At 39.9% G+C, this 25,822-nt stretch overlaps 1 protein-coding gene across 3 annotated transcripts in view; it reads right to left on the bottom strand.

The window, feature by feature from the left end:
• Positions 1 to 356: 356 nt before the first annotated feature.
• USP47 (ubiquitin specific peptidase 47) overlaps positions 357 to 25,822 on the bottom strand; it is a 50,743-nt gene continuing 25,277 nt past the window's right edge. For all 3 annotated transcript variants that reach the window (XM_086895315.1, XM_086895314.1, XM_086895317.1), the window contains 20 exons: positions 20,410 to 20,505; positions 20,167 to 20,319; positions 18,608 to 18,775; positions 17,505 to 17,636; positions 16,742 to 16,818; positions 16,362 to 16,417; positions 15,719 to 15,831; positions 14,736 to 14,840; positions 13,524 to 13,731; positions 13,011 to 13,126; positions 11,997 to 12,116; positions 9,993 to 10,776; positions 8,183 to 8,358; positions 7,941 to 8,021; positions 6,835 to 6,950; positions 6,011 to 6,129; positions 4,311 to 4,441; positions 2,936 to 2,983; positions 2,714 to 2,844; positions 357 to 1,753 (listed from right to left, as the gene is read on the bottom strand). In XM_086895315.1, the coding sequence (XP_086751441.1) occupies positions 1,579 to 1,753; positions 2,714 to 2,844; positions 2,936 to 2,983; positions 4,311 to 4,441; positions 6,011 to 6,129; positions 6,835 to 6,950; positions 7,941 to 8,021; positions 8,183 to 8,358; positions 9,993 to 10,776; positions 11,997 to 12,116; positions 13,011 to 13,126; positions 13,524 to 13,731; positions 14,736 to 14,840; positions 15,719 to 15,831; positions 16,362 to 16,417; positions 16,742 to 16,818; positions 17,505 to 17,636; positions 18,608 to 18,775; positions 20,167 to 20,319; positions 20,410 to 20,505 (3,105 nt within the window). In that variant the 3' untranslated portion in view covers positions 357 to 1,578. The remainder of the gene's footprint in view (positions 1,754 to 2,713; positions 2,845 to 2,935; positions 2,984 to 4,310; positions 4,442 to 6,010; positions 6,130 to 6,834; positions 6,951 to 7,940; positions 8,022 to 8,182; positions 8,359 to 9,992; positions 10,777 to 11,996; positions 12,117 to 13,010; positions 13,127 to 13,523; positions 13,732 to 14,735; positions 14,841 to 15,718; positions 15,832 to 16,361; positions 16,418 to 16,741; positions 16,819 to 17,504; positions 17,637 to 18,607; positions 18,776 to 20,166; positions 20,320 to 20,409; positions 20,506 to 25,822) is intronic.

The raw sequence follows: 25,822 nt of genomic DNA, 5'->3' as shown, positions 1-25,822 counted from the left end.
CTTCTCAGGCTGCCAGATTCCTCAGCATTTTTAGCTTGCTGTGGGCCAGCATGCAGGGAAGAACTGAAGGTTCTGTTATTCAACACCCCTTTCCCTCTGGAGCAGAATTTATCTGCCAGTCGTACTTGGAACCTTCACTGGTGAGAAATTCAGTTCTGTTAAAGGAAACGGAGAGTTGAAGAAAGATTTGGTGTGAATGTGAAGAGGAGCAGCAGCCAGGCTATAAAGCAGTTCCTGTAACACTCTGCACATACACACAAACACACAGCCTTGCAATTCCAGCACTGCCTTGAGGAACTCTGTATTTCCATGAAACAATTCCATAATTCTTGAAATAAAAACACAGCATTTAATGATTAAAATAACACAACAGAATGAACAAATGTTTTATTGGCATGTTCATCGTTGTAAACAGCATCTGGCATGAAAAAGTTTACCAAAATCTTTTGATTGTTATAAATTAGATGGTTTTTCCAAAAACTATGGAGAATTGTTCTCTATTGATCTTTATGGACCAAAGCAAAAAATTGCTGTTCCTAGGCTTTGCAATGAAATCATGTTGACTGCATCAGTCTCTGCACCACAGCCTGAACTACCGAGTTCGTACGTTGAGGTGTTAAGAGGTTGCCCCAATATTTGACTACATAAAGCTATGGAATCAACTCTGGGAAAAAACAAACTGACTTTCAGCAGGTGGAGAAGATGCAAACTTGTAATAGTCTTAAAAACAAAATGTACAAAAAGTAGCAGAACAGAAGGAAAACTTCATTAACAAAGGGAAGTACAAGCCTAAAGTACCCAGCATCGTCAAACATAAAATGAATACAGATTTAAATAGGCAGCTACACTTCCAAATGTACACAACGAATGTCGATATGTGTAAAGAAACAGCATGGGAAATAGCTGAACTGCAGTTCTGGGAAATGGGTAGGGCAGGTTTTATTTACAATCCAACGCAATACACTACAGCTGCTCATGGGTAACCTATGAAAAACCACTTTACCTTCCACCAGCACTTCTGCAAACCATCACTGCCCGGCAGCAGCTTCCTGCAGACACCCCAGTGAGCCCCTGCTTTATGGAAGAAGATTGTTAAACCTGACACTTGCAGCACTCCCCCGCTGCCTCCCTGGAACCCACGTGTTAAGGTTTACTCCAGACTCTCTGATGAGGTAATGCGTGTATCAGTGAAACAAACAGAGAAAAGGATTCTTTCATGGCCTTTGCACAGCTTTTATTATTAAGCTATGAGTATCCTGTTGGAGGCTAGTTTCACTAGCTACTATGTGCACACTGTCCTCAACAACTGCCACTCGTTTCCCTCCCCGCCCACTTTTGAGTTCTAATCTTTTATTTGCACATCCCTTTTAGCTTTACAGTACATTTGACTATAGTGCACAACATGATTCCAAGTCCCACGGTGCGCGGCGGGCGCTGCCTGCGGCCGGCACGCCCGGCCGTGCTGGTGGCAGCGCTTTACACCTAATGAATGTCCTGCCATAATGGCACTACACAGTAGTAGTGAACCTTTTGATTGGAAACAAAAAAAATTCCCCAGGGAGAATGCTATAGCGAGTATCAGTCTTGAGTCAAATCTTTATTTGGTGCTCCATCCAGATAAATTTTTAGTGCTTTTTCTTTACGGGGAGAGTAGGTTACCCGGTGTCCAGTTTTCTGCAGTCTGCTGCTTTCTTTTTTCATCAGTTCATTTCTTTGCTCATCTGTTAATTCCATTAATTCTTCAGTTTTATCCCTAAAGTGTAAACACACGTTCAAATTCAGATCAATACCGTAACCACAAGCAGACTCCTGCTTTCCTTTTTGCTTGGAGCAGCTCAGTGAAATCCACAGCTAAGTGTAATATTTCTCAGGGACTGCTTTATTCTGCAGGAACAGGCAACGTGTCCAGAGCTGCTTTTCCAGCAGAAGCACTGGGTGTCCTGCCAGACTAGAGACCAGGGCAAGAACCAAGCCCACACTCCTCCACCTCTCCTGCTCCTCTGTTACAGCCACAGCCCTGCTCTGCTTTTGGTCCCAGTGCCAGCAGCTGGCAGCAGTGTGACAGCCAGCCCCTACCAGGTGTTCCCCCAAGCCATTTCCATCAGGACCAGCACATTTTTACGTTTTTAACCAGCTGCTTTTGCCCAGCTCACCTGCAATTATGCAAAATGCCACAGCAATATGTCTATGAGGCTGCCCCACCCACCAGCTTTAGGAGAAATGACAATATTCAAGCTCTCAGTCCTCAACTCCTGCCCTGGGCTACTGCCACCAGCTGATCAGCATTTTTCACATTAACAGAATTTTTAGCATAACAGGCTTTTTAGAAAGAATCTGTACTGATTTATCAAAGGAATAAACTCAGATAATAAAATCCTTGCTCTCCAAAACCTACAGCAAGGCTCTCACTAACTTCATGTGGGATATGGTTCTATTTTAAGAAATTAAATCCAGATACACACTCAAGCATAGCAACTAACTTTAATTTCAGTGGTTTGGGAGGGAGGATTGAGTAAAAAGGTGCAATGCCTGTTTTCTTAATTAATATTTAGGCTTTTAGGAAGCAGAGGAGCACAAATATTTCAGCTGAACGCTTTAAACCTTTTCTTGAAAGTAACAAAGAGTATTTTATGTTCCTGTCCATTACATCACCCCACAAATTTAACCACAGGTTTTTTTGGCATGGTTGATTGTACTGTAATGAAATACATACCTATAAAATATTACTGCACCATCATCACAAATGTACAGGGGCCAGACATTCAATGTAGATACTTTTGGATTCCAGTCCAAGTCTTGATGAATCTCTAGTATGGAAATGTCACATGGAAAGGTTCCTCTACCCTGAAAAAAGCCATTACTTACTGAATGCAGTAAAACTCATCATCACACACCTGTGCCATTCAAAGGTAGAAATACACAAAATCTTACTTACCTTTGCAAATTCAATGTTTTCTAAGGGTATTCCACTTATTTCACTTAGCTGTGGAGAGAAATGGTGGATTTAATACTATTCCAAAGCAACATTACACAGTGTCTACATAAAGTCACCAGCTGCCAAATGGAGAATTATCTGCAAGTCCTCCAGTGTACAAAAGCACAGTGACAAGGACAAATTCTTAACATTTCTGGAGTTACCAGTGTGTGTCACAAGTGACGCTTGCTGTGACAGCATTTCACCACACTTCTCTTAATACTGAAGGGGAGACAAAAAAAAGTTTATAGAAACAATTAATTAATTGATACAAAGATACAAGACACAAAGAGACCAAGCGCCTCATGTTAAAGCCTGTGTGACATGGAAGGTGCTATCCAGTCAACCTGAGAGCAGGCACAGCTGAAAGTATTCGTGGCTGAGACCCACCTCCACACATCTGCACCTCCTACCAGAACTTAGAGAAATAAAATTGCTCCCTGCACATCAATTCTTAAGGCAAGAAAACAAGGGCAGCCAACTCTTTCTTCAGATACAAGTGAGGAGGAATTCTTGACTGCATGCAAGAACCCATATTCATAACTTCATTTCTCCCTGAGGAATGCAGGAAAGCAGCCACAGCTTAACCTGTGTAAAACACAAAGCCAGCCTGTGGACTAACACCCCTACTTTATCAATTCTCAGGGTCACTGACACCAGCATTTTCACTGGCCTCAACACCCAAGGTGGCCTCCTAACAATTGGGCATTGCCACGTATAAATAAACCTTTCTCCAAGTGTGGAGCCCTGTGTTACACTGGATTAACAAAACAGTCTCAACAGGAGACACTCCTCCTCCAGATTTCTGCTGGCATGACACAGCTCTGCTCACCTGCTAGAGTAAAACCAATCCATACCACAGCCATACCTCTATCCAAACAAAACATGGTTCAACCTACTTGATACAGCAGCATCACTCCTCTGCAACAGCTCTCAAATTCACATATGAGGAGGCTGAAAGGTTTGGGACTTTGGAATAACAAAACATTAGCTTGAAAAAACACCAAGAGGCAACAACTTAGCTTTTCTCTCAAGTGTGTTTTTTGAGGTTAAGGGACACAGGTACAATTAAGCTGCTTGAACTTCAAGAGGTGACTTTTTTTGCATGTATTCACTTGAGTACTTTCAGACCAGACCATGATGTGAAACTAAGAGAAGCAAAGTTGATAATTTATGTGGTTTGGTAATGGGATGGGACAGGTTATCAGCTCCGGGGGAAAAATAATCACCATGCAACAAGATTTTTGGAGCTATGACAGCCTTGTGCTTCCCAGCAGAGAACATCAATAAGGCTCTTGGTCATCACAAGAAACTTGCATCACGTTACACATTTTACCTTCTCTTTTAATTCTTCCACACTGCTGCTTTCTAGTACAACTTCCTGGAAAGAATCTAATTTCATCTCTGACGGCCTCCATCGTCTCGATAAAACAGCAAGTTGTGACATGGATTTCATCTTTTCTACTCCTAGCAAAGAAACAGAAATTTCTTGTATTAACATCACAATATATCCTGTTTTAAATTAGGGTTTGTCCATAACTTAAAGATACTCTGATATGGAAGACTGCCCTAGAGATAGATGCACAAATTTAGTAGCCCAGTGGGCTGTAAGCCGTTCACTTGTAAAAAAGTGGAAGAGGAATGGACTATGAGTCAGCTGAAGTTTTCTGTTATCAGCTCTTTTAAAGGAAATTTTCATGGGCAGAATCTCCTTGAACCAGAGGGCATGGTTTCCACAAGGCCCAGCTCAGACCTACCTACCTACCTATCTACCTATCTATCTACCTATCTACCTCTCTATCTATTTATCCATCCATCCATCCATCCATCCATCCATCCATCCATCCATCCATCCATCCATCCTTCCATCCCAGATCTATCCACCTAACCAGAGGCTGACTCCAGACCCAGCATCTGCATGAGACCTTCCTCTGGTATTTATTCATCTCCTTCACTTCCTTTACCAAAATAAACTCTTTTAATTTCTAGATCTTCTAGAAATCTTGCTATCTTCTTTCCACCCCTCACCTTCACAAGTTTTAGTATGTGCTGCCTCCAGCCTTTTCATACCTTGTTCCAGGTTCCAGAGCTGTCTCTGGCTGATGGAGCAATACTGTTTACATTACAATTAGATAAGCAGAAGTGATACCAAAGGGCTGATTTTATTTTTATTTTTACTTAGTCTATAATTTTATCATATGGCATGCAGAACATGTGGCTTAGACATTTCTGTCTTCACACTACATGCCTGTTTTGCAGGAAACTGTTGCAGAACACATGGAAGCCCTGCAATCTACAATGTGTCTGGGAGTTAGGTGGGCTGCAGTGTCTAAAGCTGTCTCTCCAAGACCTACTCACAACAGAAACAGTACAGCAATTACCTAAATCTAATAATAAATAATCTAATAAAAATGTAAAGTTTGAACTGCAGTGGGAGGTGATACATATGTCCATAGGAATCTGCAGGCCTCCTGAATCATTTCAGGTTCATTTCAAATTTTGATACCTCCATTGGCACAATTCTGTTAAAACTGAAAATACCAGAATTGAAGAGAGCTGCTGAAATACTCGAGTAACAGCTAAGTGAGACTTCTTAAACCAGGTATGCCTGGCAAGAAAATTCCTGAGTGAATGGAATTCACATTCTTCATCTATACATTAACAGCAGTATCTGTTAATCTAGAGGCCAAAGAGCATGGCCTACTTTTCTTACCCTTAAATTACACTTTTGCATTCAGAATCTAAGTTTTAAGTGTATATGCAAAGCTTAAGAAATGGCATCATTTAAATGATCTTTAAGCAGAATTTCAGAAACATTCTGCTCTCTAATATTTGATTCCAAAATTGCTTTGAGGAACAAAAGTTTCTGATCCAAATTCCTTCGTGACAGAAGTGTTTTTTCAAACCTGTCTGAAAACTACTAAATGACTGAACTGCTGTGCTGACTTACAATTCTACAAATGCATTATGTACCTGCACACACAATATTTCAGCTACCCAGTCATCACCAATATTAATCCAAAAATAAATCATTACCATCAAGTATTTCTAAGAAGACTTCCCAGTTGCTGGAAATATTGATATCTTCTTCATAGATATGATAATCCAGAAACACAGTGCCTGGATTCTTCCAGGTTTTCTTTCGTAGGCGAAACCTGTAAATACATCACAAAAACCCCAGTGAGTTTCTATCTGCTCATGACCACTTAGCACTGCCAGAGACCAAAACTGAGTTTTTCCTGACAAAACTGAAATCCTACAACTCATTGATTCAAGGCATGGTGAAGTTTAACAGGAACAAGCTGAATGTTCTGAAACAGTCCTGACAGCAGGGTGTCACTGCTGGCTTAGTGCTGAATCATTCATAAACACAAGGGAAAAGAGTCTGTGTTCCACTTGTTCAGTGCAGGAAGTATGTAGGGATTTACAGGAAGAAAACTGTTTCCTAATTAGGGATTATCCAATTATGGTAAAGGGCAGACAGCCCAGATCAGTGCTGTACACGCACGATGATGCTGCACAAGCAGTTTGCTGCAGTCATCTCTGCTGGGCTTGCATGCAGAGAGCAGGGGGCTGTTTACAGAACTGATTTACTTCATGTTCCCCTTTCTGAAGGAAATCATCACTAGAGAGATCTAAAGCTGCAGACATGCTGCACACAGGCAATTCTATGTAAATATTATCCCCTATAGAATTCATTCTGTGTGAGATGAAAACCAAGAATTGCTGAGTTAGTGTTTATATTCACAAACAGATTCAAAGACCACAGCAACTTATTTCTGCTTCTTTCATTACTTTCTTTCTCCACAAGAGGAAAGAAATCCCCAAATCCATTTTAAAATGTATTTAATCAGGTTTACCTGTCAATTGTCAAATCTAGGCCACATTGCTCTCGAAGCTGAGGAAGCAGCTCCTCTTTGGACTGTCGGACAGTCATTCCTTTAGCAAAAACTGCATCTAGGAGAAACTTGCATGGCTGTGAACATAAACAGAAAGAGATTGAAGACAGAATTCTTTTGAACACCAAACTGTACCTCTGTTTATGCTTTGTGACCAGCCCCATCCAAGGATCAGTAGAAGGTTTCTCATTAACAATTCTGGAAGGCAATGAATTCATTAAAATGGGTGTAATTAATTTAGTGTTGCAGCAGCCCCATGGCAGGGCACTCCAACCCTCTGCCTGCCTGTGCAGAAATACAAACACTGCCTGTGCTGTGCTGCTAACTGCTACCATTACATTCACATTCCACACAACAGCAAAGGAGCTTTTTAATTAAATAAGCCACATCATCATAAAAATGCCATTTTCTTGGTTTTCACGGATCAGATGCAACTCCACGACTCCACGGAAGTTGCTTTTAAATTTATCTTATTCCCTGCTTAGCAGTTCAGCTTAGTCTCTTATCCATTATTAATACATATTCTGTAGTTTTGTCCAAGAAATAAAATTAAAGTGCATACAAAGTCAACTTCTAAAGACTGCAATGTGTCCAGTCTATAGAACCACTTCTGTATTTTTCATGTCCCAGAAGATGTAACAAGCTTATGAGCTGCTTTACTTTTGTTTCAGGCTTGCCTTACCCAGATAACCCCCCTGACAAGCACTGACTGCAGCACAAGGCATGGGATGAATTAGATCAGCTCAGCATCACTGACAACCACAGTTTCTTCTTTGGACAGAATGCTACGTGACTGTCATGCATTCAGGGAAAACAAAGAAACAATTCACTTCTCCTCCATTTACACTACAGAAATAAAGACACTTGAGAGATAGTGTAAATCACATTCCAATTGCTTACTTGGAACAGAAATCGTCTCAAACTCCCTTTCTAAATCCAGAAAAACATGCAGGGAAATGTGAAGAAAAGAAGGAATTTCATTTTTTCCAACAGATTTCAAAGCAAAACCTTGGCCAAGGCAATGTTAATATTTTAGTGAATCAGTCTTGAAACATTCAATGCCTTACCTCAGGCTCATTTACCAAGAGCTGATAGACTTTAACTCTGTATTCACCCTTCTTAAGAGCTCTTCCAAGTCTAATAGTTATCTAGAATGCAAAAAGAATATCTGTTAGAACTGGTATCAAGTCAAAATTGTATTTTGTAAAAAGTTACCAAGACAAAAAATTATTATTTCAACTGTTGTAAATTAACTTTATCTGTACTGTACCAATATTCTTTCAATGATTCAAAATAACTTCTACACAACCTTATTGTCATCAGAAAATGATGAAAGGGTCTCATTCAGCCGAACACTCTCAAACTCTTGGTTGCTGGCATAGACTCGAAAGACTTTGAAGAGGGAAGATGGAACTCCAACAAAAGGCTCCAAGTGCTGTTTGAAGGCAGACAGTGTAATTCTTTTGTCAACATGCACCATCAGCCCTAAGCAGAAATAAAGACAAGAATGGTATGAAACACCTTGCCACCAAAAAACCCCTCTCACGTACACCTTCCATCAATTCCAAGCTAGCACTTGCAGGAAAACAGTCCTGAAAAGCCTGCATTATGGCTAATGGCTACATTTACATTTTAGCTGATGATGCTATCTGGACCTTTGGAAGCTTGGCTGGATTTGAGGGGTTTATGGGCAGCTGTTTCTGGGGGACACAGCAAGTCCAAGCTGCCCTGGTTTGCACTCAGTGCCATAGAGCAGCAAACCTTGTCTGTTCAGAGAACAGAATTCCATGGAGCAACTGCAGATAATCCTCCTACCGCTTTCCCTGCCTCAAGGGAGAGGGAAGTGCTTTGGTGTTGGGACAGGCACAGGCCACCCAAGCCCTTCTGCTTTCCTTCCTGGCTTTCAGCATTAAAAAGGTTAATTCTGTGCTCTGGAAGGCCACAGGGTATCACAAGACAAGCTCAAATCCAGATTTAGGGACTTTTTCAGGGAGTAATGTAACTAAGGAAAAACTGTAGTAACACGAAATTCTGGAAAGTTAAAGGAAGAGTTTATCTTTAGAAATTGTGTTTCTTAACACATGTAATTTGTACTACACTACAAACCATGTTGTGATTATATAACATCATGACACTCTAGAATAAACTACTCAGAATATTGCAGTGAACAAATAAATTATTTGAATGATACTAAAAACAAATAAAAGCTTTCACCCTCAGGATAATCATTTTATACAGTGTACTATGATAGCATCAAAATTACTGCAAACAAATAATTCCTGAATCCAACCAGACTTACCAAAACAAACCAGGGAAAAATGAAAGCACTTCAGAATTAGCCCCAAAGAAAAACCATTCTAAGCTAAAGGAGTCATTTTATCAAAGCTTTAGTAAATGCAAATCAGTTTCTCTGTGAGAAATTCTTCTTTATCTATTACAATCATTCTGCATTGATGTGAAAGCCTTTGCCTATGAAAATATTTATCTTACATCCTGCTATTCTTTAATTATTATTCTGTTAGTTATAAAGCACACGCAGGTGCATAGCACTGTTGAAACTATTTATTTTTATGACAATTATATGCCACTTAGGCTCTTATACTGAACTTATCTTATGAACTTAACTTTCATGTCAGCCATGTGCCTCACTGTATTTCACTTAGTGAATGAAATTGTCAATAGAGTATATTTGAATTTTCTTTATAGTCAAATGACTAGGGTTTGTCAGGTTTGTTAGTGGAAATGGTAACAGAAATAGGCTGCTTTATCCACATTAACTAAGTGCACTCTGAAACAGGTGAATCAGCAGCAGCAGATGCAGCTATGATCCTTTCACTGGCAGACAACCCAGCTTGCTCTCCAGAGAACACTGTCAATACACCTAAGTAGATGTTTTCTTAGAAACAAAAGAGCAAGACACTTTTCACATATGCAATCACTTATTAAAAGATCAAAATTAGGGTAGATTTTTGCTGAACACCACATCCTGTCTGCACTTTCATTAGCTTTAATTTGACATTATAACTGAGTTTTTCAATACTGCCATTTTTAACACAGCATATGAATTAAGTAGTAAAACCCACAGAATTATTTTAAGGCACTTAAAAAAGAATACATACATTTCTGCCCTTCTCCTGAACCCTCCTCTGCAGTGTAGGGCTCTGATTTAAAGTACATATACTGTGCCTCTCCTCTGCTCTTGCCACTCTCGTCATATTCACTGTCTGTTCCAGAATCCTCCTCTGCCGTGTCCCAGGTTTCCTTCTTGCCCTGGTTGGCTTTGGATCGCCTGCTACTCGTGATGCTGTGGGAATCCAGGCCGTTGGCCAGGGGGAGGGGGGCATTGTCCACGTTGCACAGAGTGTCACTGCTGTGGCTGGAGCTGAGGATGTCACTGTCCACCGAACTCGTGCTCCTGTCGTTATTGACGTCCGAGTCCGAGCGCTCCTCCGACTGCAGATTCTCTGCATCAGAAATCTGAATTTGGTTGTCGAGTTCTCTGTTTTCTGCTGATGCTGAAGAGTCTATTTCATTTAAAGGTGATTCAATGTTTTCAAAATCACTGGCTTCTGTGCTTTTGCTGCTGTCTCCGTTATCTCCCTCCTGCTGCTGTTGTTGCTGCAGGGACAAGCTTTTAAGTTTTTCAGTGCTTTCTTCCAAAATTGCCTCTACAGATTTCATATTACCTACGGGTCCTTTTACTCTTTCACAAGGCTCATCCGAGTTGGCTGCCGCCGCAGCGGATTTCTGGTGGAGCGCCCGCCTGAGCTGAGAGGCAGGAGCCTGCTCTGGCAGCGCAACGTACAGTCTGATGGTGTTTGCGTGGCGGTCCAGGAGCTTCCAGAGCTGCGAGTCGGTGTACGGCACGTGACGGTCCAGGGACTCCGAGCTCTCGATGAACACCTGAACACAACACAAGGCTTGTACCACGGACTGCTTTCTAAAGAAATGCAACTACAGCAAACTAGGATTGAGCACACATGACAAACACTGCCATCAACAAACAGCACCTTTCATCAAATTGTTAAAGTACATGCTTAGAGAAAGACAGACTGAGGAGTGTAACAATGATTTCACTTTTCCTTGTTTTCATAACCATGTTAAGACTGGAGTGGACTGCAAGCAGACTGCCCAGCTGCAGTAAACACATTCAGAAGTGGATTCATACATGTGTGCACCTTTCACCTGTTCACAGCACTGCTATGGGAGCAGTGAGCCCCACCTCTGCAGCAGACTGTGTTTATCTTCCAGCACAGTGTCACAAGAAAGTTTAAAATGTATACATGTGTCAAATTAAACATCTCCCTTCCCTTTGTCAAAGGGCTCCCTGAGACACTGGTTGAGAAAGGCCCCATAGCAACTGAGTAACAACTCAGTGCCATTGTTTTGTTCAGCTGTGAGCCATCAAAGCCTTCCTTCATCTTTCCTCATCAAGAAGATTTAACATGGAGCTTCAACTTCAGAGACTGAGGATGTGCAAAATGTGCTAAAAGATGTGCTATTTCTACTGCAGTAAAAAAGGGCAATGTATGCATTTAAAATGTTTAAGTTATTTCAGTACTAAGTTTCTCTTTTTCTGAATGCATTACACAATTATTATTGGAAATACTTACTAGAAGAACTTTTTGAAAAAAATAATGTAAATTGTCCAGGGGGAATCTTCATAGTGAAAACTACTGAATTTAAGATAGAAACCCACCAAAAACTTGCTTTTATTTTTGTTATTTGTTTTTTAATTACTTTAATAGTGAGAGCAGGTAGAGTTGTTCAGGTGGTTTAGCAAACACATCCAGCAGGCTTCACAGCAATACATCAATCTTTGTTCCCTAAGAATGCTTGACTTTTAACAGTCTTCATCATAATGCTGTTAAGCTCAGCATCACCTGAAGCAGACAACAGCCAGGTGTCTGATTCTCAATCCACTCTCTCCTATGTACCCTTGGTTTCATAGCCAGCCTGGAACATTGATCAGCAGCACTGCACCGGGCACAGAAACCCCACACTACAGAGCAGAATACGGGACAGCTATCCATTAGCAATTCTGGGCATACTTCCACGCCTTTTACAGCACAACAGTGACCACAAACACGAGGAGTGACCAACTCAAAAAGCAGAGCATGTACCTTGTTGCTTCTAAAGAAGCCTTCAGCTTTCAGAGTCTTGCTGGCCACGTTCAGCAGGCGCAGGTCATTGTAGCAGCGCTCCAACACCACCCGCATGGTGTCAGCGGGCAGGTGCGTGGCCTAAAGCAGGACATGGACAGGAGTAACATGTGCATCACACATACCCTCAAAACTGAGAGAAGAGCTTCATTTCTGGCATCATTCACAGGGAAAGGAGTAGGCTTGTTTATCAGCTTCGAAATTGCAAGAGAACATGGGGCAAACCTCCCAAACGTGTCCAGTCCCAGTGTCTTCCCTCCACCCTTTAATATGTAGCAAGTGTCAGTTTTTCCAAAAGGTCAGATGATAAAATGGCCTGGCTTTGCAGAGAACTGGAAAGTCATTTATGACAATGGCCTTACCTTTAATGTATGAATCAACTGAAAATTAAAAATATTCTCTAACAACAGATTTTGCACAGTGTTCACTTAATTCTTAGTTAGATTGAACTCAAGTTGCTGGAATCTTATAACAAATATTATGAAGTTACACCGACCACTGAATTCTTTTACACAGAAATGAGCAAATGCCATCTCTGTCTTCCAATGTAACGGAAGCAGTCATGTCCCTTGGTTTAAAGCCACGTAAAAATCGATTTGCATCTTAGTAACAAGTGGCTGCTGGGATGAAAAGGAGAGACTGTACAAAGGTGGACAGCTTTGGATGTTAGGTTTCAAGCTGGGGGGAAGTTACACTTCAGGTCAGTAGTATGGTAACAGTTCACTAGCTCTGGCACCAGCTGGACTCTGCTCAGTGAGGTGGTTACAGATACTGATTCTGGGTGGAAGCTGCTTTCAGCAGGAGGGAGCAGGTGGACAAACCCAACTGTAGCATCTAACTGACCCCTGCTGGACAGGACTCACTGCATCATCCGCAAAAGGTGCAGGCTCTCACTTTAGGTATGTAAATTATGACACATTTCAGTCACAACGAATGAAAACTCTTTAATACAAGACCTAAAGGGCTGTAAATTACCTTTGAAATTAGCTGTTTAAACTCTGAAACTGTCTGATTCAAATAAGCTCGTACACTTATTGGAGGAGCAACAGATTCAGCCTTCAGGTCGACTACGTGAACCTTTACCATGACCTCTGCAGGGAGGAGAAAAAGAAAACCAAGTCACATGTATACACAGAGAAAATTCAACAGGCAAAGAAAAAGTACATATGATTGTCTGATGTAATAATAAAGGAGTTGTATTAAATACAAACAGTAAGAACATGAATAGCAGTCCAATTTCAGAATAACATCTTCAGATCAAATTTAATGCCAAAAAAAAACCTTCCAGTTTGACTAATTTTAATATACCTTAAACCTGCTTCAACTAGAAGCAAGTCAGCAGCACAGCACATTATGTAGTTCTGAATATTGACTGTAAAATCTAGGTTTTCTTTCAACACCTCATACTGAAGCTGTTTTACAGTGCTTGTGCCATCACACAATGCAGACAAGGATAAACTAAAAGCATTTAGTAATGACATGTCTTACCACCAGGTTTATAGCACTGGAAAACTTGGTCAGGCCTTCTTGTTTCCAGCAGTAAGTCAAACATGTAGGTTGACTTGACCCCTCCCAGTAACAAGCCCATGGGGGTATCCTCCTCTCCCTCGTACGAGCGCTCCAGGTAGTCGTGGAACTCATCGTATTTGACGAGGCGGCAGCAGTCCAGGGGAACAGCCTCCTCCAAATCCATTAACTGCAACACACACAGCTCCCACACATTACCAACTGCCTAGCTGGCAGCTCTGAACTCACAAGCTAGAAATACCTCACTCTCTGTACATCCAGGAATCCCTCCAATTCACAACAGTCAATTTGCTTTTAGAAAACACGTCATAGGTATTTTATACACATGCAATGTATATACATCTTTCCAAATTCAAATAGAAGCCTGCATGAAAATGCAGAAAAGAAAGAATTTTGTAAAGTATGTACACAGGCACACGAAGACAGGTCCCAGAAGTACTCTCAGAGGAATGCACTGCCTATGACTTATACCTGATAGCATCTTAGAGGCCCGAGAGTGTCACATCCATTAATTACTCTCTGAGCATGTCAAGGGGATGTTAGCATATCCCAAATCTGTGAGTGCCTTGCTGGTGCTCTCCCCCAGCCAAAAACATGTATGGCAAGAACCAAAGAGTACAAACAGGTGAGCAAGAACTGATGTCTTCAGCTCCCACCTGTCTGTGGAAGGCAGAGATCAACAGATGCCTCGGTGTTCACTTCTGTCACTGAATTAGCTCCCCAGGAAGATTCTCAACAACTCTCTTATTACATATCTAATACAAGGTGTTTACTGCAACACAAGTAAGTATTCAGAATTCTTTCCATTTGCTGAGGCCATGGTGAGTCTAACAGCAGCTCTCACCATCTGATTTAAAAATAAGGGTATGCCAGATTATGCTGCCTTTTACAAGGGCAGGCTGCATCACTCCTACCAGCAATCAGCTGATGGCTACTGGCAGAAAACTTTGCCAATAATGGCAAACTAGAACACCTTAAATAAACAAACAAACAAGCAAAAAAATATAACTAAAAAAACCCATCATCCAAGACTTCCCAAGAACCAGCCCCCAAAACAACCCCACAGCCAAGCCCTCTCAAACACTCCCACTGTGTTACAAATTCAAAATCTGAAGACACCCAACAGAAAACACTACATCAGACAATTTAACTATCCTGTTATGCATGGCATACCTTGTAAGCTATTTCCACAGCTTCCCTCAGTGTTCTGTCCTTATGAACTTCCAGTTTGTTCTCCATCGTTATTTGCTTTGTAGGATGCATGCAGAATAATTTTATCTGTGAAACACAAAAGGAAGAAAAATGATCATGGAGGCATTTTCAAATGTCTTTCCATTTAAGCTGAAAATCCCATATTCAAGCAATCCAGTATGAAATACACCTTCAGCCCTGCTTCAGCTGTGGGATGGTTTCCTTTCAGCTGGTTACATGACTGCAGACTGAAAATGTCAAAGGCACACAAGGTGTGCATCTGAATCTTTCTCCCAGCTAGGGTTCAGCTTCTATAACCAGAACATCTTGTAGCCATAGACAGTGAGCAAGTGCCCCAAAGCAAAAGCACATACGAACAATGAATGTGAAATTCCTCTTTCACATAGAGAGTTACACATTTTGCAATGAGAAGACTTCCTCATAGAATAATCACTTGATTCATAGATAGAGCAGCTGACTGCCATGCTTATAAAGGCACTGAGGTCCTATTTTGTTTGCTACTATTGAATCTAGGGTTGGAAAAAATTCTGCTCTTTCTGCCAAGTAACTTTAGAATTAGTTTAAGAAACAGCATTGCACAAAGTCAAGGTCACAATATGAAAAGATTTAACAGTACAAAACACTTAACATGCAGCATTACATACTCTTTGGAAGTCATTTTGCTGAACATAAGTGATGCCAGATTAACTGGCTTTGTTTTGGTTTTAATACCAATTCAAATCCACATGCAAGACATGAATTCAACAAAAATGTCTGGTGAATACCTCTAACAGACGCCTGCAGTATGTACAGGTTTCCAACAGGTGTGCAATTCATTTAAAAGAATTGTTAGTGCAAACACTTATCACAAAGGAGTCCTTGTATTGCAGTAAAAAGCCACTGTTTACTGTAGAAACATTTCCCACTAGCAATGCATTGTTACTCAGTCCAGCAGAAATTCTAACCTTGCACGTGTTGCGTTCAATTTCACGTTGCCTCTTTTCTTGTTCTTCTAATTCTCTCTCTTTCTGTACCAATTGTTTAATGTGCTCTGGATATTCATGTGCCTCAAGAAACTCTGCCAGTAAAAACAAAGCAATAGTTTAAAAAAATACAGTTTTTCCACAGCGGGCAACCCTTTAGGCATTACAGGTATATTTGAGTTATCTTTCTTGCCTTTTCACACCTTTCTTTTTTCCACACAAACTTCCCACTACACTATGCCCTGTTCTCTTTTTCATTATTTAAATTACACTGAAGTCAGCCTCTTATCCCCCTTACTTATGTTATCAGCAACACAAGAAAGTGAGAGTAGCAAGAGGTTCCAATACCAGTATGCAAAGCTTTACTGTAGTAAAGAAATACACTAAAGCTGATGACTGCACTTGATCCTGTTTTTATAAATGCAAATACTCTTCTAGGAAGTGAATTAGTTGATAATGAAAGTCTCAGGATGTCATTCATATTGTGATAAAATAAATATTGCACTTCATGCAGCTTAGTGTACTTTATGACACTGTTCCATAACAAAAAACAAAACCACAACAGGCACCACTTCAGTTTAAAAAAAAAAACAACAACTTTTGCAAATACAGCAGTTGAACTTACTTGCATTTCTTGTTGGGTCTTTCAGTCTGTATATCAGCATGTAAGCATTTGTGGAGCTGGGGGAAGAGAAGAGACAGCTGAATTTATCACTCAGGGGACAATACTGGCTTCAGAAGCTGCTCTGGTTTATCTTTCAGTAAGAAGCTATCTCATAGCTCAGTAATGCACTAACCAAGATGGATTTTCAAAAATAAATATCATTATTTTAATATCATTATACATTAATTTAATGATCTGAAACAGCAGGCATGGTAGTTCTTACAACTATCTGAAGCATCTGCTATTAATTTTAAGGTAACATGTTAGGCACATGCACCTTGGCCAGTTTGAGTACCCTAAAACACCACCAGAAAGAAAAGTAACATTACAGTACTACTAACCTAGCAAAAGCACTGGAATAATAGCCTCTGCTTCCAGAAGATCCTCCATATGTTTTCTTAATATCTTCCTGAGTTATCTAACAGAAAATCAATGTAATGATTATTTGAGAATCTTGCAAACTGAGATGTATTTATTCTCACTAGGAAACATGGCATCATACAACAAGCTATTTTAACAATTCCAACTTAAAAAATATTTATTTGCTGACTTCCAAAAACAATTTCCAAGTGATTTGCTTCTCCATTTTACAAATAATGCAAACATTATTTAGTTTTTAGAGCAGGTGCTTCTTAGAGGAAAAGATACAGGTTCCTGATTGCAATAGCAGCTATGGATGACAGCTGCAACACCTCTGTCAGCAGCACAGGTTTAGCAGCACAGTCTGGGCTGCAACAGACCTGCAAACACTTCTCGAAGCAAGAAATGCCCTTCCATGTACAGAAGGCAAAATTCTAAATCCAGCCTGGTTTGTACATGTATAAAGGCTTCGTTAGGAACCAACCCACCATCACTGCCAAGTCCTGTCCCCACCACACAAAAATACATAGATAAATAAAAAGAACCTCCAAACCCCAAGAAAACAGTTAAGCTAATGAGTGAAACATGTACATGGCAGGACACCATGACGAGAGGATGAAATCAAGGCAATACTTGAAATGCATATAATGAAGCTGGTTTTATGGGCAGCTAAATGGAAAACTACAAACAGAAACCTATTGGTCCATTTATGAGTGAAAACATAACCAAAAATCCTATTTTTACCTTGCTAACATGCTGATCATTAAAGCTGTACCACTGATCATCACTAAAAGATTTTATACAGGCATAATAATGGCCACCAGCAGCACTTCCAGAATGAACCATGACAGAAAAGAGCTCATACAGTAAAGAACTCTGTGGAGAGAAGAAAAAGGTGTGATATGGATCCACTGAAGAAAAGTTAAGCAAATGGTAATTTTAAAAAGTTGCAAAACAAGGACACAAACCCAGGTATGTAAATAGTTGGATGCAAAGAGTGGATTTGTTTAATAGAAATTAATGAATGCAACAGGCACTGTACAAAACCAGAGCTCTGCTGGACTTTACCCAGGAGTTTGTAGCTACAAAGCTTAGGTCTATTTGCCATCATCCTTCTCCACACTTGCTGTCATACCTTTTTTTTCATAGATAAATGGATGGAAATGCAGGGCCCTAAGCACGTGCCTTCAGTGCTGCATATAAATTAAAAACTAAAACTGAACCATTCTGACTCACAAGTGTTACAAGGATATTTTTAGACAATGCAGAAGAAAGACTGTATGTTCTCAGCATATCCCACATCCATTATTAAGATACCCAAACCAAAAGCCTTGGCTTGACAGCTTGTTTGCCTTGAAAACAAGTAGTATGAAAAAACTGGCCAAAGCTACTGTCAGCACTTGGACGTCTCACTTGCATTCCAGACACATTAAAATATTCTGCTCTTGTTCCAGTCAAGTGACTGGAATTAACTTTTTCATCATTTCCAACTAAGACTGACAGTATTCAGAACATATACCAAGAAGTGGGATGGTGGAGAAAATCTGAAGAGCAAAAGTGAGAACACTTGTAGTTGGAGACAGTTTAATAAATAAAGGAAACAAAAACCAATTAACAGTACAGTGATGCACAGGCATTACTGAGCACCTCCCCCAGCAGACCAATGGCCAGTCAGCCTCTGAGCAACAGCAACTTTGGAGAGGCCCCAGCTTTTCCTGCTGAGCATGATGGTGCACAGCAGGGAACCTGGCAGGGAATATCCTGGGGGTGAATCCAGGGCAGCCTTGCCAGCTGTGCCCCTCCCTCCAGCCTGCTGCCCACCCCTCCAACACTCAGTGCTGTCATACCTTTTCACTGCCAGCTTTAGAGATCCTCTCTGCTGCACTATTGCTTTCAAGGCAGATTCCTTCATCAACTCCATCATCGTTAGAAAAATCATTGCTCATCTGATCACTGTGACAACTGCCTTCATTTTCAGCTCCACTATCAGTGCAACTCTCCGTCTGAGGAGATTTCTTAAAAATAAGACATACACACTAACTTATGCAACATTCAAAGTTAAATGGAACAAGAAATAACAGTGTCTGTGAAATTAAAAAATCCACTCTATGAAACAGCTAAGTTCATCAAAAAAACTAGAGACCTCTGCAATTCAGCACCAAGAACAGAAATGCTGGTGTCTTCAGCCCACTTCTTCAGTATTCCTGGGCTCTGTGTGCAACTGAAGGGTAATTAGCAGCTTTCAGACTTGGCAAGGTTATATTTGTTATTAAATTAATCTATTCCATGCACCAGCTATCCCAATTCAGCTCCTGGAAGTCTGATACCAAACAATGAATCTGTTGTAGCAAGGCCCTGTTAATCAGAACTGATTGAAAATATTTTCAATCACAATCAAAGCCTTTTTCTTCCATTTCCACTCGCTGTCACTGGACTGAGCCAAGGTATTACAGTATGACTGATGAGTGTTCTGTCAGCTTAACAGCACGGTGTCACCAACACTGTGAATTGCAGCTCACTCAGTATATTCATCTCTTACCTGATCCTCTTGATTCTGGATAATTGATTTGATTTTCTGACAGTTGTTAGTTTTATCCGAGTTCTATTCTCCCAGATCAAGCTTTGCTGTAATTGATGCCCCCTGCCCAGTGACACTTTGAGAGTACCAAATTGTCTACATGGCATCCTTCTTAAGGGTTTGCAGAGAGCCAGAGAAGCCTCCCCATGTGCACACCCAGGCAGTATTTCTCTTATACCAGTGCAAGCCAACAAATGTTTCCAGGAATGAAATTAGAGGAATTACTTTGGTCTTCAATGCAGAACATACAGAAAATACTTCCTGGTGAATCTAACTGCACAATGTGAATTTTGGTCAAAACCCAAAAAAGTAAAAAGCCAGAAGATGGATGGGAAAAAAAAATAATTTAAAATCTTATGTCTACAGTATATACTGCATGGTGATTCAGAGGGAAGGAATTTATTACTAATGATTTCTGGACTAACTTCACTATTCAGTTTTGAAACTTTACATCACCTCTAAGGACCAACACGATTCAGACGTAAGTTTCAGATAAATCTTCCACTCTGGAATTGCAGTATGTATATGCAGAAGCCCTGAGACTCATGTCTTTAAATCTGTCAAGTGAAGATGTAGATCTGAAACAGCTTCTTTATGGAAGCAGGAATCCCAACTACAGATAACATGTTTTGTTTGCAATATTCAGATAAATAACTATATAAATAAATCCACATGGACAGATTTAAAATCTTCACGTTTAGCACTAGCATGGCTAAAGAACATTTTATGTAGATGAATAATGGTGTTAAAATGGGACTGGAATTTTGATTTTCCTAATGACAAACTTGAAGGAAGTTAAATGCTCTTCTCTGAAAGCAAATGCTTTACCTCATCTTCCACATCAATAAAGACACTCATGTCCAGCTCCTCTGGGAAAGTCATGCGATCATTGAGTTTAATTCTGTGCATTGTGGTGTAATCAAAGTCAAATCTCTTCAGCTGTAACGTCAGCAGGTACGGAAAGTGCAAGAACCGCAGACCCTAAATGAAACAAGGACAAGATTGCACCCCTGTTATCAGGATTGACATTTATTGAAAGTAATTTTTGCAAATCATTTGACCAGTCTTTACCTTCCTCGCATCACATTTCTTCTTACATCGCTCACAAAAGTACTGATTTGGGCCATCAAGGATCTCAGGTTGAATGAAAGCATGCAGTGCTTCTTCCTAAGAATAAAAACATGTTAACCCATTTTTAAAGAGTGTTTACTAAATTTACAATGAGATTGCAAGCACATACAAATACTTCATTTAAATCCATCACCAAAATTTGATTGACAAACTTTGGTATAGACACAATATTCAGGTAAACATGGCCAGAAATCAACCTTCCTACCCAGCCCGAGGTAAACAGTAAAACCACAGTTACTGTTAACTGCATCTTGTTCAGTGTTTGATGAATCCCAATTGTCTTTGGTTTAACAGTTACATTTACTCCTGTTACCTTGCACATCACATTTTGTCATGTCTGTAGAGTCATGTGCTGTGAAAATGAGCTTATTTTTAAACCCTGCCTTGTGTCCTTGTTCTCCCAGAATTTTGAGATGGTTCTTCTGCATTTCTAAAGGAGTTTTTCTCAAGAGATCAAATCTGCTATTCAGAGGGGGGAACAGGAAGTGGCAGAATAAAAAAAAATGTTACTCAGTTTCTCAGTGCCCTGCATGAAGACAGCCTTAGTCCTGTTCTACCAAGGGTCTTAGGAAACTACATTTGAAATTCCTGTTTTTAAGTGACAGCTGGGGAAAGGACAGAGGGAACAGTATTTGAGTTTTGCTCCCAGAGGAGTGAGAATCAGATATGGCCATCTCCTATAATGACAGAAGTAGCTGCCTGGCTAAACCTTATGAGGCAACTAAGCAATACCTGGAATTTTGTCTTCTGACAGTTGCCTAGTTTGGGGTAGTTCAAAAAACCCCAAAAGTTCTGTCACTAATGCTTACACCCAGGACTTCAATGATTTCTACTTTGCTCCTCACTACAGCAAACAATATTTAAAATACAACCAAAATGATCATTATTCCTCTCCCTAATGCAATTTGCAGCAATGACACTGCACATCAAGGTGTAAATACTTGAGAAAAAAATTGTTCAAACAGAATTCACTAAGAATATCGAGATGGGTTCATTGAAGACTTTTACCCAGAGATTTCCAAAGTTAAAACCTATAACCCAGCTGGCTTGAGAGCCAATAGGCTCTGGGTTTCTGAACTCCAAGTGGAAGCCAGAAGCTCTCTGTTTCACCACAGAGGTGAAAACAAATACAATTTGCAATAACATCTTTAAAATCATCATCTGTTAGTGAAGGGCTGTGGCTGTTCCCCTGAAGTCTGAGTAAGTCAGAAGGGGCAGAGTGAACTCAGCAGTCACAGCAAGGCTGGCAAAGAACTTAAGATTGGTGTCTAAACTGTGTTGCTTGGCAAATCCCACTTTGGGAAGAGATCAAGGATATGCCAAGTTCTTCACAAAAGCCCCCAATTCTTCCATTCTCCTTTCTTTCCAAGACAGAGGCAAGCAGCAAGAACAATAAAGCAAATACTTTACAAAAGCTCTGTTGCTGCTATAGGAGAAAGGACTTTTTTACAGGACTCTATTCCAGGTGATAATTACTCACAAATTAAAGACCTGCCAAAATCCACAGAACAACTGTACAGTGCAGGCAGTCATCTCAATTCCCCATTTTTTGAGCCAGCCAGAAAGGCCTTGGAACATCCCCAAAATCACAGCTCTTGGGCAGAGAATCTCCAGATATGTGAAAACCTTTCAGAGTCTGAACTGAACTGCTCTCTATGTCTTTTCTTCTGAAATACTATGAGGCCAAGTTGCTTTTTACTCCAGGGCCACACAGACAGCTGATGTTAGATTATGTACTGAAATGTGAGGAATCTCATTCTAAAATGTAAGCAAAAGGACTGAAGTTAAAACCTGCTTAAAAAGAAAGCAGAAGAAATGCATTGCTGTATTTTGACTAGTATTCAGAACTATTTCAGTGAAAGCAAAAAAGTTAATGGCCAACACAGAAAACATGAATCAGAAAACATCACCTAATGACATCATAATCACAGTGACAGAACTCTCCTGTGAGCCAAATGCCAATTAAGGCAAGAAAAATATATTTCAAGGGTAAGAAAAACGTTGCAGCTCATGTATCAACATGAATATAAATGGGAATATATGAAGGATGGGACATAAATGATCGTGTAATGCTTATGCAGACTCCTGTGATGTGCAATTTAACAAGGAAACACCCTATACATTTTTACATAAGGCAAGAAGTGATGATGCTTTAGAGCCCTGGGAAGGCAATGAAGCATTATTACAGCACTCTTGAGGTTTCACTGCTTACCACACAGAGTGAGCTGTGCTTTGAAAGGCCTCATTGAAGCCTGGGACCTCCACCACTTTTGAGCTATACAAATAGCCATGTATTTTTCCATGCTTGGGTAATGACCACTGCTGTTCCCCAGGCTGACTCTTTTGCCTCCTACACAATCTTTACACCCAGGCTGGTTCTGCTGACGAGGAGGTTTCTCGGTACAATTCCTATTCTAGTGCAGCTCAGCGCTCTCTGCTCTGACAGTTTGCTCAGCAAAAGCAGGGACAAAGCTGCCAAAAGCCTGTCACAGCTCACACCCCCTGCCCTGCAGTGCCACCAGAAGCCAGTGCTCCCTTAGGAGTTACCCTCAGAGCAGCACTGTATCTACCCTTGGAGTTAATGAGCATTTCCTAAATCCCCTGCACACACACTTCAAAATAAAACATAAGTGATCAAGGTAGAGATCAGGATGACAAAAGCTATCTAAACTTCTTTCTAGTTCCAAGAATCAGAAGAATAATAATACAGGCTAAAAAAAAATTCTGGAGATCATCTGATCCTTATCTCTTGCTCAAATCAGGTCCAACTTCAAGCATATTGCTCAGAGCCTTGTCCAGCCAAGTTCTGAATGTACCCAGTTTTTAATATTCTGAGATCTCCATCACTTAGCACACTAAAATGCCGTAACAATTCAACCTAATTATTGTCTGGCTCAAGAGAGGCACTGCAGAGAACCTTCCCTCCATAAAAATGCATTATGGTCTCATCACTAGTTTGACAGGTGCCATACTGCAAGCATGTGTAAATCTGTGAAACCTCTGAATAGGAGCAGCAGGACCTTTATAAAAACTTCCACAACAAATGGCATTTAGACAAACTGCTCTTGGAAAGAGCTAGAAACTAACTGCCACCTCAGGTTTTCAGAGCTCATCACTTTTCCTCTGTTCAAAGAGTATGTTCAATGAAAAATACAAGACCTTGTTATTCATCTAGCTTTAAAAACAAACAGGAATTATCACCCCATCTATATTCTACTTTCAACAGTTTGGCAGGTACACCACAAAGTTCATTCACATAAAGTTCAAATTAATTTCTGCCCTAAGAAGGACTACTTGTACAGAGTTACACTCTCTAAAGAAAAGGTGTGGTACAAAAGATCTTGAAAACTAACAACACTTAACAAAGCACAACTGTATTTACTTGGATCATTATTAGTTTTCTGGTGTTACAAGTCAACACTCACTGTATTCTAGTACCATAATTTCAGCATCACTGCTAGTTCCTAGTTGCATCTACCTTTCTCTCTGTTGTTCATCCTGCAGAACATTTTCTTTTACTGCAAAACACTTCAGTTTTTGCCTAGTGCTGTTAAATTCAGGCACCTATACAAAAGACACTAGTTCCTACAAAACTCAGAATGTAAATTGTTGCTCCTGTTTACCTCCCTGAAAAAAGCCAAATGTTTTTATGTCTAGATTTCTGCTGACCTCAAGAAAAGCCTGATTCAGTGGGTTTTTGTCACCATACCCTTGAACAGTGCAGATTACACAAGTACTTTTTCAGAAACCATCTTGAGTTACACACTGACAATATCTCAATGCCCCAGGGCTGCCCTAGTGAGTTTGAAGCTATGCTACATGGAGTTGGGGATCACAAAAATTCCAAATGCAAACCTTAAGACCACACTGAACAATTTCAGAATTAGTTCACAGTAGGAAATAAAGAAAGCATGACATTATCCTCCCCAGTTCTTCGATGTCCCCATGTATTGAGAGGTAATACACACATCAATTAATGCAACATTTCAACTATCTGATTTTCTTTACATTCTTACACAATGTCAAACAGTGGGATAATGCTCTTTAAATGGCATTCTCCAAATTAACCTTACAGAAGGCTCCATCCACTCCCTCTTATTCAAAAGTAATGGAAAATCACTTACCTCTAACTAGAGTTCTTTGAAGGTAGTATCCTCCTTAGATCCCCTATCTTGGGTTGTGTCGCCTGCTGCAAGTTCCCTCAGGAGCTGACTAGCAAGGTGTAAAAAGTTTTACATTCCCTTCCATAAGCCCTATTAGCGCATGTGTGAAGTTTGTCATCTCTCAGACCCTTTTGCCTACACCTACTAAATCCCATCATCTATGGATCAATGGAGGATACTACCTTCAGAGAATTCCATTTAGAAACAGGCGATTTTTCCCTTCTCCAAAAGCAAGTATCCTCCATATCTCCCCACTGCTGAAGACTACAGAACTAAAAATTACATCTGCTATCGATCATACATATGCAGGGAGGAGAATCAATTGAATGGAATCAGAGTAGGAATTGAAAAAGCTCAAAAATTGAAGCATCAATACAAGTTGCAACCATGTAAGTTTGCGTAACAAAAATCTTTAAACTATTTTCCTCAATGCAGTAAACCCAGTAAATGCTGACTGAAAGGAAAAATATCAAATACTATTAAAAGTAATCTGATATTTAAATCCTTATTCATTCAAGTTTTCTGTTTTTACAAACAGACAAAGTCTTTTTTTAGCATTGCACCACAGACTTGTCCACTGAAGAAAAAAATTTTCCATTTGAGACACAAATGGAAATTGACTCATTGAGATGAACAATGCATTGTTAAATGCAGAATCAAACTACATGAACTGAACAGTTTTCATTAAAAATCTAATTATTGAATAAAAATGACAACAAATAAAATTTGGTTCAGGGAATACTGCTAGAAATTAGGGTTAAAAGGTGAAAAGGGAAGCCATCTGTATAAAATATCAGCCTGTATTAAGACAGCTTCAATTAGCTGGATAGTTCCAGAAACTTTTAATGCAATCTTAAAAAGAATTCAAAGGATGTTACTAACTTGAATCCTTTTTCCAAGATCAATGTCCCTCACCTTTACTACTTCTCAAGACTGGTATTTAAAGTTTCAAAGAATGAAGTACTTTGAATCTATACTGCAGTTTAAATTAATTCTAACAATTCTTAACAGAATTACTGTTAAGAGTTGTGGACTAGTAGTGCTTTGAAAATATTCAGCACACTAAATATTTGAAAACACAGCACACTAAATACAGAAGGAAAAATACTCAATATATTATAAACTCAATTTTATAATATTATAAAATATGTATAAATATATAATAAAGCCAATTACACAAGTGCTCGTTT

Source organism: Cyanistes caeruleus, chromosome 6 (genome assembly GCF_971803275.1).
Source record: "Cyanistes caeruleus chromosome 6, bCyaCae1.hap1.1, whole genome shotgun sequence".
Classification (NCBI taxonomy): domain Eukaryota; kingdom Metazoa; phylum Chordata; class Aves; order Passeriformes; family Paridae; genus Cyanistes; species Cyanistes caeruleus.
The sequence above is the reverse complement of the archived record's forward strand: the minus strand, read 5'-3'. Positions and strand labels throughout refer to the sequence as shown.